Raw genomic sequence first — 17620 nt, 5'->3', positions numbered from 1 at the left:
AGACACATTTGCTCTCCTTCTTTTAACTGCTTTGTTGTCCTCAGGAGGCTGATACGATTGAAGGTTGTAAAAGAACAGGGAAAAATAAATTACTGCTTAAATTGCTTTGCAATAAATAAGTGGCTTTTGGTTGAAGTTTGGGCACTCAGGCTATTTTTATGGCACTAGCTACTACACACTACACTGCTCCATCTGTGGATTGTACAGTCCATGAGTATCACAGCACCACCTAGTGGTCAAGCCTGACACACACAATATTACAATTTTTCCTTTTTTTTAAACTAAAGAACATTTTCCCATATAGGACATGGAAAATATACAGAACAGAAGCAGTTCCCCAGTTCTCTACTACAAGTATTCTAATTTTAGCTAGACACAGGTCACGGGCGACAACCTTTACTGGCAGCCATTCCGGTTCCCAGTTCGTTATCTACAGAATTTACATGGTTTTATTGTAGCTATGCATTGTTACATTTCTTACTTTTTTTTAGTACAGTTTATGTAATTCATGTATTCACTGACACTCTAGTATTTTATTCATAACAAGTAACATTGTGTCGATGAGAACAAAAAATTCTAAGGGTTGTCCAGTATAGATCAGTGTCTTAATGTTAATGCTATATTTGGATCTTCAGAACCACTGCATACATTATTTTTATCACTATATTATTCTTATTATATAAAAGTCTAGAATGAAAGGATCTTCTAATAAACTAATGGTTAAAACTCTAATAATTAACACTAATCATAGACATTGTACACATTGGGGCACATTTACTAAAGGTCGGAACGCCGCATTTTCGTCGGGTTTCGCAGTTTTTTCCGCTTTGCGCCGAATTTCCCCCGAGATTTTGGCACACGCGATCGGATTGTGGCGCATCAGCGCTGGCTTGTATGCAACACAAATCGGGGGGCGTGGATGTCGGACAACCCGACTGATTCGGACAAACCGCCTAATTTAAAAAGCAAATTGTGACGCAAGATCAGCACTCACATGCACCGGGAAGAAGAAGGCGAACTCCGGCGGACCTGAGCGGGGAAGCGACACATGCAGGATATCTGGCGCACGATCTTAGTGAATCGCGGAAGACCCAAATCCTCGTCCGACAACACACAGCGTGGAACGCAACGGGACGGGTAAGTAAATGTGCCCCATTGAGACACAACATGGGTAGATGCATTATCAGTTCTTAAAGGGGAGTGAATTAGTCCCCCCCCCCTCCTATTTGATCAAGGGGGTCCTTACTGCTTTGATCCACTACAATCAAACCAAATCTATATGCGGGAAATATAGTCAATGGAGACCTAGTCTTGAGAGTTGTGCCCTTCTGCTTATAAATAGGGGCACCAGTCTGGGGACCCCTTTAATACATGCATGTTCTATATTCCTTCCATCATATCATGGGTTATAGTATCTCTCATCCTTGTTCTGGGGTCTGTATATATGACATAGCAGAGTCCATCATCGTTACAAAAATCCATCATTAAAGGGGTCCTGTTCCACCTCACACCAATGTGTGTCTCAGCTTCCCACATCTCGCTCATCTTCATTCCTCTGCTCACAATGCGACATTGTCCTCGTCCCACAACGCCCTACCCTGCTGACATAATTATTTACGAGCAACATATCTGAAATATCTGGACTCCTCTGACTTGTCCTAGATCCAGGTGCTCCAACCTGATGTCACCATCACAAAGTGATGAATGAAGATGTGGGACTCCTCTATTGGTAACAGGGGCCCCTCACACCGTTTTTTGCCCATGTCACATACAGGATGACAAATAACCTGGCTGAATTGTCCTACAGAACATTAACCCTCTCTTCTGGTACTCTGGGGCCGTCTCCCCTTTATTTAGGAGCCTCCAAGGTAGAATTTGGAATGGCGCTATTGCCAATGGTCTTTTATAGCTGAGACCTAGTCATTTATATAAGGATAAGCCGCAATACCAGACACTGCCAGTGGACAAGAGTGGCGCTCTTTCTGAAATAAAACTTTTTCTTCGAATATAGAACACTCCGTTTAATTGTATCTATTCAGCTACCATTCAGCTTGTTTTAATATATTAAAAATAAGTTGCTTTTTATGAGGAAGAGGAAGAACAAGGGTATAGTTTTTGGAGAATCCTGTACAAGGCATATTTCTATAACTGGGACAGTGAGAACAGATGGACCTGTATCTACTTCTGCCAAATTTAAAGGGCTTACATGATCCACAGCATGGGGTCACCACCACCTGCAGTGCGGCTCCGTCATTGGGTTACATCTTGGCACCCCGTAATGCTAAAGAAAACTTTCCCAGGTGACAGACGTGTCATTTCCTTTTCCGTGATTAACTTTTGGACAGGACACGCTGTGCCTCACAGACAGAATATCAGGGGCTTTACTTTATATATCCCCTCATGTAAAGTAATATGGAGGTTCCTTAAGGGACACTGTCACTGTCAATCATACCTGCAAACAGTAAAATCTTAATTTCTATGTATATGCAAATTCGCATTTTGGTGCACTGTGGGTGTGGCCACAAGTCCACTGCACATTTCATCGAGCTCAGTTTTAAAAAGGGAGCAGGGCCCTGTCATTTAAAGCTTAATCAGCATGGTGGCTCAGTGGTTAGCACTACAGCCTTGCAGCGCTGGTGTCCTGGATTCAAGTCCCATACAGGTCAACATCTGCAAAAATTTAGTATGTTCTCGCCATGTTTGCGTTGGTTTCCCCCGGGTCCTCCAGTTTCCTCCCACACTCCAAAATATATTTGTAGGTTGGTTAGATTGTGAGCCCCATGGGGGCAGGACTGATTTTGTGTAGCGCTGTAGTGGGCACCTACTACAAAGCTCCTGATTTGTGTTGTGCTGGGGGTGACATGTTATCGCAACAGCCAATCAGTAGCCTGCTTGTCCGCAGAACTGGTCACCTAATGATTGCCTGTACTTGTCACAGCACAGATTGGTAGCTATGAATCGCTGGCTGAAACCAAGAAAAGTTGGACAATCCCTTTAAGTCCTGAATGACCCTGATACGCATTGTGCTTGGATATTAAGTGGAACAATATAAACTCGACAATAGGCAGTCCAGGTGTTCAAAACTATAGAAAGTTGGTGACAATTCTTAAACAAAACAAAACAAAAACAGAAAAAAAACACCAGAAAAACTGAATAAAGGAGAACTTGAGGAGTTGACATTCACCTGGATCGGGTACAAAGAAGCGGAGCAGTTGCTACAGACTCAGGTTTCCCCTTTATCATAAGGCATTCAGCGCGATAGATAGCGCTTCACCTTCGCAGGGCGTTGTATCAATAGGAAAAACAGGTTGGGCAGAGAAAAAAAAAAAGTTTCAAAAAGAAAATACAAAACGGCCACTGTTTCCTTTCATGTCTTTGGAAGGACGGAAGTTAACTGTTTGTAGCCCAGAAAACAATAACAAAATGAACCCATTCACATTCATTGCCTCAGATTTCCCAAAGCCCCTGCGCCAGTTTTCTGTCGGACTTTGCACGTTATTTCTTGATCAAATTGCTTGTCCCAGACACATATGTGTCACACGTGACTCATATGTGTGGCGGCTGCCCTATACCCAACATGACACGTGTGCAACATTTATCATGCAGAGTCCGGCAGAATTGTGTCACATGACCCATGTTAAAAGTTGCACCAAATAATAGTTGGTGCAATCTGTCGGAGCTGTGCAAGGGGCACCAGATTCGTGATGAATGGGCGCCATAGATCATGAATCTGGCGCCCCCTGCACACTACACAGGCAAACTGCACATAATGCAGACTACACTAATTTTGATAAATGTGTGTTAACTTGGTGCTTATAAATAAAGTTATGTGAGATTTCTTTGTCTTTTAATATACAACCACCCTATTACAGTCCTCAAAAGATCTATGAAACAGTCTGTCTATTTCTAGCCCATTCATAGACCATAAAATTTGGGTTACAGGCCCAAACTTTTGAAGAAAGTACTAAAATAGGAGACAGCTTATTGCACATAAAGTTTATTGAAAGGGGTACTCTGTACTTCCCGAGATCCCGAGTACTAGGATGGACGGGATCCTCATACATTGGCGTATACACGGCCTATCACTGAGCTGAAGTACATGTGGCCATATAACAACATAATAAACAAAGCTTGCCAAAGCATAAACTATAAGGTAGAAGCACAAATTGAAAGCATTTCAATAAACTTTATTTACAGTAACAAGACAAAATACCATGGGCCCCAATACGGTTTGCTTAGCAACATATAAGATGTTTTTGTCAATAAACTTTATTTACAATAAACAGCTTGTACACATAGCCAAGAATTCTCAGATTGACCCAATAAACGCAAACAGTCTCCTCATATCATCAAACTTTATTTACAGTACACAGTGTAACACATTATGCAATTCATTGAATTAGCCGATATAGCAAATTGCAAAGCAGAGGTGCTAAGACTCTTTTACTCAAAAACTTTGACTTACAATAAAGAGTCGAGTACATTATGAAGCCATGGCCCTTGACATTAATCAAATTTGACTCCTCATATCAGTAAACTTTATTTACAATAAACAATTTAGTCTGTCATGGTGCCTCACGCACTAACCAAATTTGTGGACGCTCTCCTGACATGAATGAACACATGTAACCACGCAACATTTTTAGAAGCTACATTGGTACGGAGAGACATAGCGCATACAATTCTCACGTCAATAAACTTTATTTACAATAAAAAATTGCCGTTCCCACAACTACAGTCCCCAAGATCTCCCCCAAATTAATGTGGATGATAGCAGTGCACAAAATTCTCATTTCAATAAACTTTATTCAAAGATGGCGCAGTACACGCAACTACAGTAGTAATGATCTTGCCTTACAAACACATTTATGCAGATAAAAATACTAAAATTCTCAAGTCAATAAACTTTATTTACAACAAACACAGTGCTCCTGAAACTGTGGTCCTCAATATCTGACTATGTTAGACTTTGAACACTTTGGAGACCCTGAGCATCTCTAACTTTCTTAGAGAACCCCTGTAGTAGCATTCTCCTGTCAATAAACGTAAAGCACAATTCATGTAACTACAGTCCTCAAGATCTTTACCAAGTTATTGCGGATTGTCGTTGTGCATAAAATTTTCACATCAACAAACTTTATTTACAATAAACAACACAAAAGATGCTACTACGGTCCTCGAGATCTTTGCTAAGAGACAAAATAATTGCTGATAGTAAATTCTCGTTTAGATAAACTTTATTTACAATTAATGGCAAAGTACATGCAACTACAGCCCCCAAGTTCTTTCTGTAGAAACCTAATAATTTCAAAGAATAGTAGTACAGAAAATTCTCATGTTAATATACTTTGTTGGTACCAAATAACTAACCTAGGAAGAAATACTGGAGACCATAAGCATCTCTAACTTTCTTATACATAAGCATGGAGAAACCCTTGAAGACAACACTGTATTTGTATCACATTTTCTGAGTGTAAAGTACAGTCACCTAAATAGCGATTAAGGTCACATGAATACAACGCGTGTTTTCCATCTTTAACCCTCAGTTGACATAATGCAGCTATAGAAACAAAGTGAGGCGTGTGTGACGCACGCTTTTAACTTAAAATCTCAAAGATTTGGCAATGAAAACCCAGAAAATAAATGAATGCCCTTAAGACGTTAAGCTTAATGAGACCTCCTTGAAGGGACGGACATGCAAAATTCACTCACCCTTCTGAGCCACGTGAAGTGTTTGTAAATATCGATTTCAACATCCATTCTCTGCGTCCATTTCGCAAATCAAATCCCCTCCGGAAACCTTGTTACTCTCTTGGCCGGAGACATAGTCTTTGTTCTTGTAAGAACTAAGTGTCGCGTGGGTTCCTTTTTTTTTTTTTGTTTCCAAACTTGGAACAATCTGATCAGATTGTACGCTGTCTTTTTGGTAGCGGCCCCTCAGGCTGTCAGCGGAGTACGGAGTGCTCCTCACAAAGTGAATTAACCTAAGCCTGTTGCAAGATTCAATCTCCTTTAATACTGTGTATTAAATCCTAACACATATCATACGACCGGTTGGACAACAAGGAGGAGCCGCCTGTTACCTCCAGCACTGAAGCTAAATATTGCCAAGTAGTCAGGAGAAAAGTATTTTCCAAGGATGCCTGCTCCGGCTCTGAGTTTCAGAGTGGTGGGTGACTGGAACTCATTACTCCAAGACCCCCTATTTCCTGTCTGTACGTCTCCTAGGTCTCCTAGCCCCACTCTCCTGCCAGATACTGCAGAGCCTTACAGCAGCCACTGCAATGTGATCCTTCTGTCCTCCTGTGGGTGAGACTCAGGAGGGACAAAGAGATGTTTAAATAAACACCTCGCTCTCTCTGAACCTGGAAGCAAACCAGATTGGACATCTTCAGACTGAAGATTTGTAGTGTCATGTCCTTCTTGTAAAATTGGAGTAAAAAAAAAAAAAAGACCACTTTTCCCTTTAAATTCTGACAGTCTTCATTTAGATTCGAGTGGGCAGAGTAAAACACTTGCAAGAGATGTAGCAGAGCTAAATTTGCACTGTGGGGTACATTTACTTACCCTGCGGTCCCCGGAGTTCACCGAAAGTGCATTGTCGGATGACAATGCACTGTGCCACGATTTACTAAGATTGTGCGCCCGATATCCTGCATGTGTCGCTTCCCCGACAGGCCCGACAGAGTTCACCATCTTTTTAGTGGTGCATGTAAGTGCATTGGATGCGACACAATTTGAAAGTTAAATCCCGCGCTCAGCCTGAATCAGTCAGATCGTCTGACGACATGCCCACCAATTTGTGTCGCATGAAAACCAGCACAGCTACGCCAAAAAAGGATCAAGTGTGCCAAAATCCCAGTGCAGGCACTTGTTAAATACCTGTTCAAGCCGTGCGATCCCCGAAAAAGGTGAACAGTCCGACGAAAGTGAGTAGCGAGACCCTTAGTAAATGAGCCTCTGTATGTTTTTGTATGTCCTAACTCTTCTCTCAGTAATCCCAAACCACATTTTTGGAAAAACATTTATGAATATGTGCCTTTTGAATAGAAATGCAGAAGCTCATGGACACTCATCTTCATAATTAGCATAGAGTTTAAAAAGTAACAAATATTGAACATTTGTGACTACTCATTGCAAGTGCAATGGGGGCTTATTGACAGCCGGGTAGGTAAAAGCTGAATATGTCTTTTCCAGCTAAACCGGAAGCACTAGAGAGCGATTACAGAGGATAGCCAGGGCAATTAAGTAAATCTTGCAAATGAGCCCCATCCCCTCTGCACTTGCAAGCTGATTTGCTTATACATAATAAGATGATTATTTCTACATTGCACCATGAATAAGAACTCAATTTGAAAGCTTTAAACGCGTAGGTATTTTCAGGATATTTTAATCAAGATGTTATAAATGTGATGTTTTATCAGATATTTTTGAATGCTGGATTCAACTCCCTTTATTTCCTTTGTGGTTCATCAGATTTTGTCCAAATTCATCTATTTCTACTTCTATGAAAGCCCCTACATGACACCATAACTACTTTGGAAGTCATTTTGTGCTTGGCAGACTCCCTTTAAATTTCCTTATAAAGTCTGTGACACTTTAGGAACCTCATCTATTAGCCAAATAGAATGAACTATGTAATTCCTTATAACACCTGTGGTGGCGCTGCAGGATTATCAAATACTTGCCACTAGGATACACATAAATTATAGCAGTTCATTATATGGGGAACTTTATGACATAAGAGATTGTTCAAAAGAGATAATCCCATTTACAGGGTATGTGCAATGTCAAATAACTTTAAGAAAATTTGACCAGATCTAATTTGTGGGTTTTCCTGAGTGAAGAATGAGGAAGTTATAAATGTGGTCATTTAACCAGGCGATAAGTTCTAAAGGAAATCTACCATCAGGATGAAGGATTGTAAACCAAGTACACTGACATACTGGTGTATGCTGTCTCTGGCAGGATCCAATCTTAGTTTATTTTCTTAAAGCCCTGTTTTTATAAAAAAAAGGGATTTAAAAATTATGCAAATGAGTCAGAGGGGCTCCAGGATCAATTGACAGTTATGGAGCCTTGTACTCCTGAGGCTCATTTGCATGATTTATAAATCCTTTTTTTTTTTTTTTAAAAGAAGGGCATAAGAAGCTAAGAGAAGAGTGGATCCTGCCAGAGGGGGCACACACCATTATGTCAGTGTGTTTGGTTTACAATCCTTCATTCTGGTGGTAGATGTCCTTTAAGACCAATAGTTTCTTGAAGCACACCCCACCAAATGGAGTGCAGGTCAACTCAAGCTGGACTTGTCATCACTTAAATTGGACTTTTTGGATGGCTTAAAGGAGATCCCCTTGAGTGGAATTAGGTGCTCCATGGCTCCATTTAGGATGGGATTCTTTAAGGAACCTTTTGTCATACATTGTACCAACTATGGATGGTCCCAATGGTCAAACACCAAGTGATCAACACATATCCCCTATCCTGTGAATAGGGGTAAGCGTCTATTTTGGCACAATCCCTGTAATTGAGCATGGCCCTGTATCATCCTGCAGCTCTTAAATATTTGGGACTGTTGGCACATATGTAAAGGGGAACCTTAGTTACTACCTCTCCCATTGGAACTAGTTTTACTATCTGTTAGGTATCATTAACTTTTGCCATGGTGGATCCTTGAAGGATTTGAAACCCAGAACCCCAATACTGCAAGACAACAGAGGTCCCCAAGGAACCACATGATACACAAAAAGTGGTCTGAACATCTCCTGTGCAATCATCTTACATGAATGACAAGGAGCATAAGCTTCATGGATCACTTATATTGGCTGAATACTACTAAATGAAGATCCCTGCCATGACAGATCCTCTTAAAAGGGTGTGACACAAATCCATCAGAAACGCGACCATTGTGAGGAAGTCTCAGCTTGTCATCATTGTCAGGGAGGACAAAGCATAATTATATTTCTATACATCTGTACCCCAGGCTAGGGGCGTATGTAACATACAGGGGGGTTTGTAGGAAAAGGGATATTGAAGAGTATGTGCACAGTGACTGTGGGTATCCACCCTGTGGACCATAACCATGGGCATCATCATGGGACTGTATGATATGGACACAGAAATTCTGATAGAAAGACTGTAATCCATTCCATTAGTGAGAGATCACGGAAGGCAATAGAAGTCTATGGGGCTCATTTACTTACCCGTTCCTTGGAGTTCACCGAAAGTGCATTCTCCGACGATCATGCACTCTGCCGCGATATACCATTGTGCGCCCGATATCCTGCACGTGTCGCTTCCCCGTTCAGGTCCGCCAGAGTTCACCTTCTTATTCCTGGTGTCTTTAAGTAACTGCAACACAATTTGAGTGTTAAATCCCATTCTCAGTCCAAATCAGTCGGATCGCCTGACGGCCCGCCCCCTGATTTCTGTCGCATAAAAGCTGCGACACAATCCGATCGCTTGTGACACAATCCCAGCGCAGACCCCTGTCAAATACCTGTCACAGCAGCACAAATCCCGAAAACGTTGAAAAAAATCAAACTAAAGTACGGCCACGGACCCTTAGTAAATAAGCCCCTATGGGTCAATCCATTTTTTTACTGATGAGGCTGAAAACCCAGGGGTTATGTTCTCAAAGCAATGTAAAACCTTCCTTTTTTTTTTTTTGCGGACTCTGAGACAAAACAGATGAAAAACGGAGACACAACAGAGACAAAACGCAACTGAAGTTGAGCACCAACGCCAATGTGAAAGAGCCCTAAGTCTGTAACCATCAGGCTTCATGCACACTGACCTATGCACGCCGGGACGTAGTGGGCAGCACACGTGCCATAGCGGCATATATCACTATGGAGAAGGGCGGGGTGAGCAGCGCTGCTCTCCCTGGCGCCACCGTGTGCCGGCAGTGCTACAGTATGGCGGGCACAAATTGGGGCTCATTTACTAAGGGTCTGCAGACCACACAAAAGTTGGATATTCCGTCATTTTCCGATTTTTGTGCCGCATTTAAAAGGGGATTGTGTCGCACGCTATCGGATTTTGGCGCAATTGCGTCGGCTTTTATACGACAGAAATCAGGGTGTGGGCCGTCGGACGATCCCACTCATTCGGACTAAGCGCGGAATTTAACTTTAAAAATGTGTCGCAAGACAATGCACTTACATGCACCAGGTAGAAGAAGGTGAACTCCGGCGGACCTGAGCGGGGAGCGGCACATGCTGGATATCGGGTGCACGATCTACGTGAATCAATGCATGATCGTCGGACATTCCGGATCGGCGATTGCAACGGGTAAGTAAATGTGCCCCATTGTGTGAATGTTGCCTAAGTCTGTAACCATCATGCTAGTTGCCTCTTAGTGAATAAATCCTTGTTCAGCTTCCTTTACCACACGTTGAGGGGGTTCTCAGTTGCATCCATCAGATACTTTGTGTGTGGACACAGCCTAAGAAACTCGTCCGCATCACGAGGGTTAACCTTTCGTGCGCCATATATTTGCTTACAGTCCTGTCAGTACTGTATATAACCACTTCCTCATAAAGTGATGGAAAAAGAGCCGGAGCTTGTGCTCAGACATTTCCAGCACAGCTGTGTCGCCGCGTCTCATGACCATTTATATACAGAAGTCTCGGCGCAGCGTGTAATGTAAACCCTCCAGGATCCTCATCATCGCCTGTGACTGCCGGCAGCCGGGGGGATTTATACCGATTTCTGGGGGAAGTGTCACTTACCGGGAAACTTAATCACCTCCTCCTGTAAAAGAGTCACTGTATGGGATATAATGTAAGGTGCATGCTCCTAAAGTCAGGACTGAGCGACTGTATTAGCGAGATGTGTGTGAATTATGACTAATGGGGCTTAAAGGGGAACTCCACCTTCCAGTCATATCTATAGGTAGTGATGCCCTAACTCAAGGATACTTGATTTATAGGATTAGACTTCCTCAATTATCCTAACAATAAAGTCACTGCGATATAATATTTCCCCATAGAACAACATTCCCTGAAATCCACTGTGCAAATTTAGCTCCGCCCCGATTATAATCACATAATCACATAACAAGACTTAGAGGTTACTACCCTCAGCTGCAACTAGATGGTGCCGTTATTAGACCTTAGGATAAATCAGTTTGCAGTGAGCTCCCCCTTGTGGCGAAAGAAAGCTTTCTTAATTTACATGTATGTCATATACTGTGATTATTGTAATTATCAATCAGTTTTTAAAGAAAATGTAGCAAATATAGAACATTATCTTCCACAATCATATAGCAAATACCGCAGTCTTGTGATCACTCACCCGCCATACATTTACAGTTAGTAAGGAATGCTATTTAGTATTTTAAAAGTCAAGAGAAATTAGAAAATGAGGAACACTGGAACCATGTCCTCACACTGCTGTACTCTGAGCCCTCTGCATTGATCTGATCCATTGCCCCCTCCCCTCTGCTCTACTGAATGATTCCCATAGTAGTTAACAGTTAACCTGCTATAGCTTTTACTCTGGGCCATAGGGCAATTCTGTGCACAGCAGTGTAAGGAACAGTCTCCTAATACAGTACAAATAGGAAGCCTATCAAAAACCATGGTGATAAACCCGGGACCGTGACTGTGGTAATCTTATATCTGTTACTTGTGGCTTCCTTCCTTCTCAAATCAATTTTTATAATTATGCTAATGAGCCTCAAGTGCACTGGTGCTTTAGCAGACTTCCTTCTTACTATAGCTTCACAGGCTGTTACACTGTCTCCACCACTACCCCCTTCTCCCTCAACACTTCCCCCTCCCTCTGCCTGATCTAATCTTACGGCAACAGGGAGTTTTAATACACAGTGGTGGGAGGGAAGTGCTCCTGCACAGTGTCACAGCCTGTGAAGCTACAGCACGAATGGGCTCTGGTTATGCCCCAAGAGCACATCAGGCTCATAAGCATAATATAAAAAGTTGATTTTAGAAGGAAGGAGGCCATGGATAAGCAATATAAGATGATTACCACAGTCACAGTGCCTGGATCTACAAGTAAGTGTCCCTGGTTTATCAGGATAAATATTGATGGTAGATTTGAAAGCAAAAAGAAGGTTTTTGTTTCTACTCATGCAGATTACAGTCCTCCTACATTGGGGGTCATTTACTAAGGGGCCGATTCGCGTTTTCCCGACGTGTTACCCGAATATTTCCGATTTGCGCCGCTTGTACCTGAATTGCCCCGGGTTTTTGGCGCACGCGATCGGATTGTGGCGCATCGGCGCCGGCATGCGCGCGACGGAAATCGGGGGGCGTGGCCGAACGAAAACCCGACGGATTCGGAAAAACCGCCGCATTTAAAAAAAAATTTGTGTCGCGAAAATTTCACTCACCTTCATCCTGGATAGGCCGGTGTACTTCGAGGCATTCCAGCGGACTTCAGCGCAGCAGCGCCACCTGGTGGACGTCGGAGGAACTGCTTTGATGAATCCCGGCCGTACCCGAATCCAGCGCAGAGAACGCGCCGCTGGATCGCGAACGGACCGGGTAAGTAAATCTGCCCCATTGTGTCTACTACACACAAATGATACATTCTATTCAGACCACAGATTACATCTCATCTGCCTTCAGTGTAAACCTGTTTAATCAAATATATTACAGGAACTCATTTGACTACAGAACGGATCGTGTGTTTGTCTTTGTGAATCCCGCTCTTCTATTTGTTTGCATTGGCTCGGATGCACATGGCCGGGTTATACATCATCCAGTGCTGCACCGCTAGAGATATACACATCATCTACCAGGCTATATATATACATATATATACATATGTATATACCTATGACGTCATGTTACCCTTCCAAATTAGGTTGTCTTCTGATGTGATAGTACTAGGCTAGAGCCTGGGCCCACCGAAGGATCTTCTGGTTCTCTACTGGGCCAGTGGATGCTATGGGGCAGATTTACTTACCCAATCCATTTGCGATCCCGCAGCGCGTTGTCTGACGTGGATTTGCGTCCTGCCGGGATTCACTAAGGTCGTGCGCCCATCGTCCACCAGGTGTCGCTGCTGCGTCGAGGTCCGCCGGAGTTCACCATCCTCTTCCTGGTGCATGTAAGTGGTTTTTCTGAATCCGTCGGGCTTTCCGATGACCACGCCCCCCATTTCCGTCACGTGAAACCCAGCGCTGATGCGACAAAATCACGTGTGCTAAAAACCCGGGGCAAAATGGCACAAAACGGTAATTTTTGGGAAACCAGACGAAAATGAGCGATTCGGCCCCTTAGTAAATGAGCCCCTATGACCAATGCAGGTGATCGCAGGCCTCATCATTTACATGGGGCCGACATCCCTTGGTCTTGCAAGGATCAAAAAAACAAAAAAACAAAACAATATTGATTGGTGAAATGGTGGACAAAGAAAAGTAATCTTGCAACGTCTGTGTCACATATAATATAAACGTTAGGCTTTGATGCTGAAGTGTCCTATGTCATTAATATGACTTAATTAAAGGACATCTATAACCTGATCAAGGATTGTAAACCAAACACACTGACATACTGGTGCGTGCCCCCTCTAGCAGGATCCGCTGTTCTTTTAGTTTATTATGCCTTTGTTTTTAAGAAAAAGGGGCTTTAAAAATGATGCATATGAGCCTGAGGGGCTCTAGGCTCCACTAATGCCAAGTTAAAAACTTGGATGGCATCTAGGGATCTATAGAGTGAGTCGGGGGAGGACCTAATTTCATGTGACCAGGGTGACATCATCACAGGTCCTTTAGCCTTTTAACATTAGCCACCATTGGGCATTGAGAGTTATTCCTTATATAAGATGGTCTTAGTTAATGAAATCCCAAACTGTTGATAAGGAAATCCTTTTTAGATGCTAACTAGAGATGAGCGAGCACTAAAATGCTCGGGTACTCGTTATTCGAGACGAACTTTTCCCGATGCTCGAGTGCTCGTCTCGAATAACGAACCCCATTGAAGTCAATGGGAGACTCGAGCATTTTTCAAGGGGACCAAGGCTCTGCACAGGGAAGCTTGGCCAAACACCTGGGAACCTCAGAAAAGGATGGAAACACCACGGAAATGGACAGGAAACAGCAGGGGCAGCATGCATGGATGCCTCTGAGGCTGCCTAATCGCACCATTATGCCAAAATTATGGGCAACAGCATGGCCATGACAGAGTGACAGAATGAAGCTAGATAGCATCTAAAACATGCAATAATTGACCCTGACACTATAGGGGACGGCATGCAGAGGCAGCGGCAGCAGGCTAGAGAGAGGCATGGCGACATACCCTAAATGGACTCAGGCTTCAAACCAATGGGTGGCAGAGAGGAACCAAAGGAGGTGAGCAAGAAGCGCTCAAATAATATCGGTACATGATAAAAGTTTCCCAGTATATTTTGTGGATTACACAGCAGGGTGGCGACAAAGTTAACATGGAAGCCATGAAAACAACCCAAAATTCTGCCTGACACAGCTCGTTTGATAAGGGGACCATGTATGGAGGCAGTGAACTAGTAGTAGATTAAAGGTGCTGCAGTTAAAACTATGTTAGTTGGATCTTGGCATGGAGCTGGCGCTCCGCTGCCAGGCGAGCTTTCGCCAATCCAAGCCCCTGTCTCTAGGCTACTCCCCAAACAGCACTTCTAAGAACCTTTTGTATAAGATCAAGTGTAGTAGCGTTCTTATAAGTTTAGGATATGCCGGGTGAGGGGAATGTAAACAGATGCGCAAGAAGCGCTGAAATAATATTGGTAAATGATAAAAGTTTGCCAGTATATTTTGTGGATAACACAGCAGGGTGGCGACAAAGTTAACAACTTTGATGTGGAATCCATGAAAACAACCCAAATTTCTGCCTGACACACCTCGTTTGATAAAGGGACGATGTATGGAGGCAGCTATATGGACGACTTTTGGAGGTAGCAATGGAGACAACGTGTGGAGGCTGCTATGGAGACAATTTAATTTGGATAGTGCCTGTATGTGGCAGTCCCAAAAATTTTTCAAACCAGAGGAGCAGGTAGGTGGCCCTCCAGTAAAATGGAATAGATTGAGTGCCTGTATGTGGCAGTCCAAAAAAATTTTCAAACCAGAGGAGCAGGTAGGTGGCCCTCCAGAAAAATTGAATAGATTGAGTGCCTGTATGTGGCACTCCCAAAAATTGTTTAAAACAGAGGAGCAGGTAGGTGGCCCTCCAGAAAAATTAAATGCATAAAGTGCTATAGCTAGAGCCAGTGGGCCCTGTCAAAAAATAGCCAGTTTCCTCTGCTTTACTGTACAAAGAGGAGGAGAAGGAGGAAAATGAGGAGGAGGAGGAGTGGATCAATTATTCAGGTTGAGCTTCCTTCACCTGGTGGAGATTGGAAATTATGAGAAATCCAGGCTTTATTCATCTTAATAAGCGTCAGCCTGTCAGCGCTGTCAGTCGACAGGCGTGTACGCTTATCGGTGATGATGCCACCAGCTGCACTGAAAACCCGCTCGGACAAGACGCTAGCGGCAGGGCAGGCAAGAACCTCCAAGGCGTACAGCGCCAGTTCGTGCCACATGTCCAGCTTTGAAACCCAGTAGTTGTAGGGAGCTGTGTGATCATTTAGGACGATGGTATGGTCAGCTACGTACTCCCTCACCATCTTTCTGTAAAGATCAGCCCTACTCTGCCGAGACTGGGGACAGGTGACAGTGTCTTGCTGGGGTGACATAAAGCTGGCAAAAGCCTTGTAAAGCGTACCCTTGCCAGTGCTGGACAAGTTGCCTGCTCGCCTACTCTCCCTCGCTACTTGTCCCGCTGAACTACGCACTCTGCCGCTAGCGCTGTCAGAAGGGAAATACTGTTTCAGCTTGTGCACCAGGGCCTGCTGGTATTCATGCATTCTCACACTCCTTTCCTCTCCAGGGATGAGAGTGGAAAGATTTTGCTTGTACCGTGGGTCCAGGAGAGTGAACACCCAGTAATCAGTGCTGGAATAAATTCTTTGAACGCGAGGGTCACGGGATAGGCAGCCTAGCATGAAATCTGCCATATGCGCCAGAGTACCAACGCGTAAGAATTCACTCCCCTCACTGGCCTGACTGTCCATTTCCTCCTCCTCCAACTCCTCCAACTCCTCTTCTTCTGCCCATACACGCTGAACAGTGAAGGACTCAACAATGGTCCCCTCTTGTGTCTCGCCAACATTCTCCTCCTCTTCCTCCTCATCCTCCTCCACCTCCACCTCCTCCGATATGCGCTGAGAAACAGACCTCAGGGTGCTTTGGCTATCAACAAGGGAATCTTCTTCCCCCGTCTCTTGTGACGAGCGCAAAGCTTCCGACTTCATGCTGATCAGAGAGTTTTTCAACAGGCCAAGCAGCGGGATGGTGAGGCTGATGATGGCGGCATCGCCACTGACCATCTGTGTTGACTCCTCAAAGTTACTCAGCACCTGACAGATATCAGACATCCACGTCCACTCCTCATTGTAGACTTGAGGAAGCTGACTGACCTGACTACCAGTTCTGGTGGAAGTTGACATCTGGCAGTCTACAATCGCTCGGCGCTGCTGGTAAACTCTGGATAACATGGTTAATGTTGAATTCCACCTCGTGGGCACGTCGCACAACAGTCGGTGAGCGGGCAGTTGGAGGCGGCGCTGCGCTGCCCTGAGAGTGGCAGCATCTGTGCTGGACTTCCTGAAATGCGCACAGATGCGGCGCACCTTCGTGAGCAAATCAGACAGATTGGGGTATGTCTTGAGGAAACGCTGAACTATCAGATTTAACACATGGGCCAGGCATGGCACATGTGTCAGTCTGCCGAGTTGCAGAGCCGCCACCAGGTTACGGCCGTTGTCACACACAACCATGCCTGGCTTCAGGTTCAGCGGTGCCAGCCACAGATCAGTCTGCGCCGTGATGCCCTGTAATAGCTCTTGGGCGGTGTGCCTTTTATCGCCTAGGCTCAGCAGTTTGAGCACCGCCTGCTGTCGCTTAGCGACGGCACTGCTGCTGTGCCTAGAGCTACCGACTGATGGCGCCGTGCCCACGGATGGTAGTTCGGAGGAGGAGGTGGAGGAGGGGTGGGAGGAGGAGGAGGCATAGTAGGCCTGAAACACCTGGACCGAGGTAGGCCCCGCAATCCTCGGCGTCGGCAGTATATGACCAGCCGCAGGGTCAGACTCGCTCCCAGCCTCCACCAAGTTAACCCAATGTGCCGTCAGCGATATATAGTGGCCCTGCCCGGCAGCACTCGTCCACGTGTCCGTGGTCAGGTGGACCTTGTCAGAAACGGCGTTGGTCAGGGCACGGATGATGTTGTCTGACACGTGCTGGTGCAGGGCTGGGACGGCACATCGGGAAAAGTAGTGGCGGCTGGGGACCGAATACCGAGGGGCGGCCGCCGCCATGAGGTTGCGAAAGGCCTCGGTCTCTACTAGCCTATAGGGCAGCATCTCCAGGCTAAGCAATCTGGAGATGTGCACATTAAGGGCTTGGGCGTGCGGGTGGGTTGCACTATATTTGCGTTTCCGCTCCAGCGTCTGGGGTATGGAGAGCTGAACGCTGGTGGATGCTGTGGAGGATCGTGGAGGCGACGATGGGGTTTTTGTGGCAGGGTCCTGGGCAGGGGGCTGACTATCAGCTGACACAGGGGAAGGAGCAGTG

At 44.7% G+C, this 17620-nt stretch overlaps 1 protein-coding gene across 12 annotated transcripts in view; it reads right to left on the bottom strand.

The window, feature by feature from the left end:
• Positions 1–17620, bottom strand: part of PPFIBP2 (PPFIA binding protein 2) — a 142428-nt gene that overhangs the window by 76292 nt on the left and 48516 nt on the right. The window contains exon 1 of one of the 12 annotated variants that reach the window (XM_072118643.1): positions 5713–6231. The exons of the other annotated variants lie outside the window; for them this stretch is intronic. Coding sequence (XP_071974744.1) covers positions 5713–5760 — 48 coding nt within the window. The 5' untranslated portion in view covers positions 5761–6231. Of the gene's footprint in view, positions 1–5712; positions 6232–17620 lie in introns of those variants that run through there. 12 annotated transcript variants of the gene reach the window in all.

This window comes from Engystomops pustulosus, chromosome 7 (genome assembly GCF_040894005.1).
Source record: "Engystomops pustulosus chromosome 7, aEngPut4.maternal, whole genome shotgun sequence".
In the NCBI taxonomy this organism is placed as follows: Eukaryota; Metazoa; Chordata; class Amphibia; order Anura; family Leptodactylidae; genus Engystomops; species Engystomops pustulosus.
This window is presented reverse-complemented; position numbering and strand designations above follow the sequence as displayed.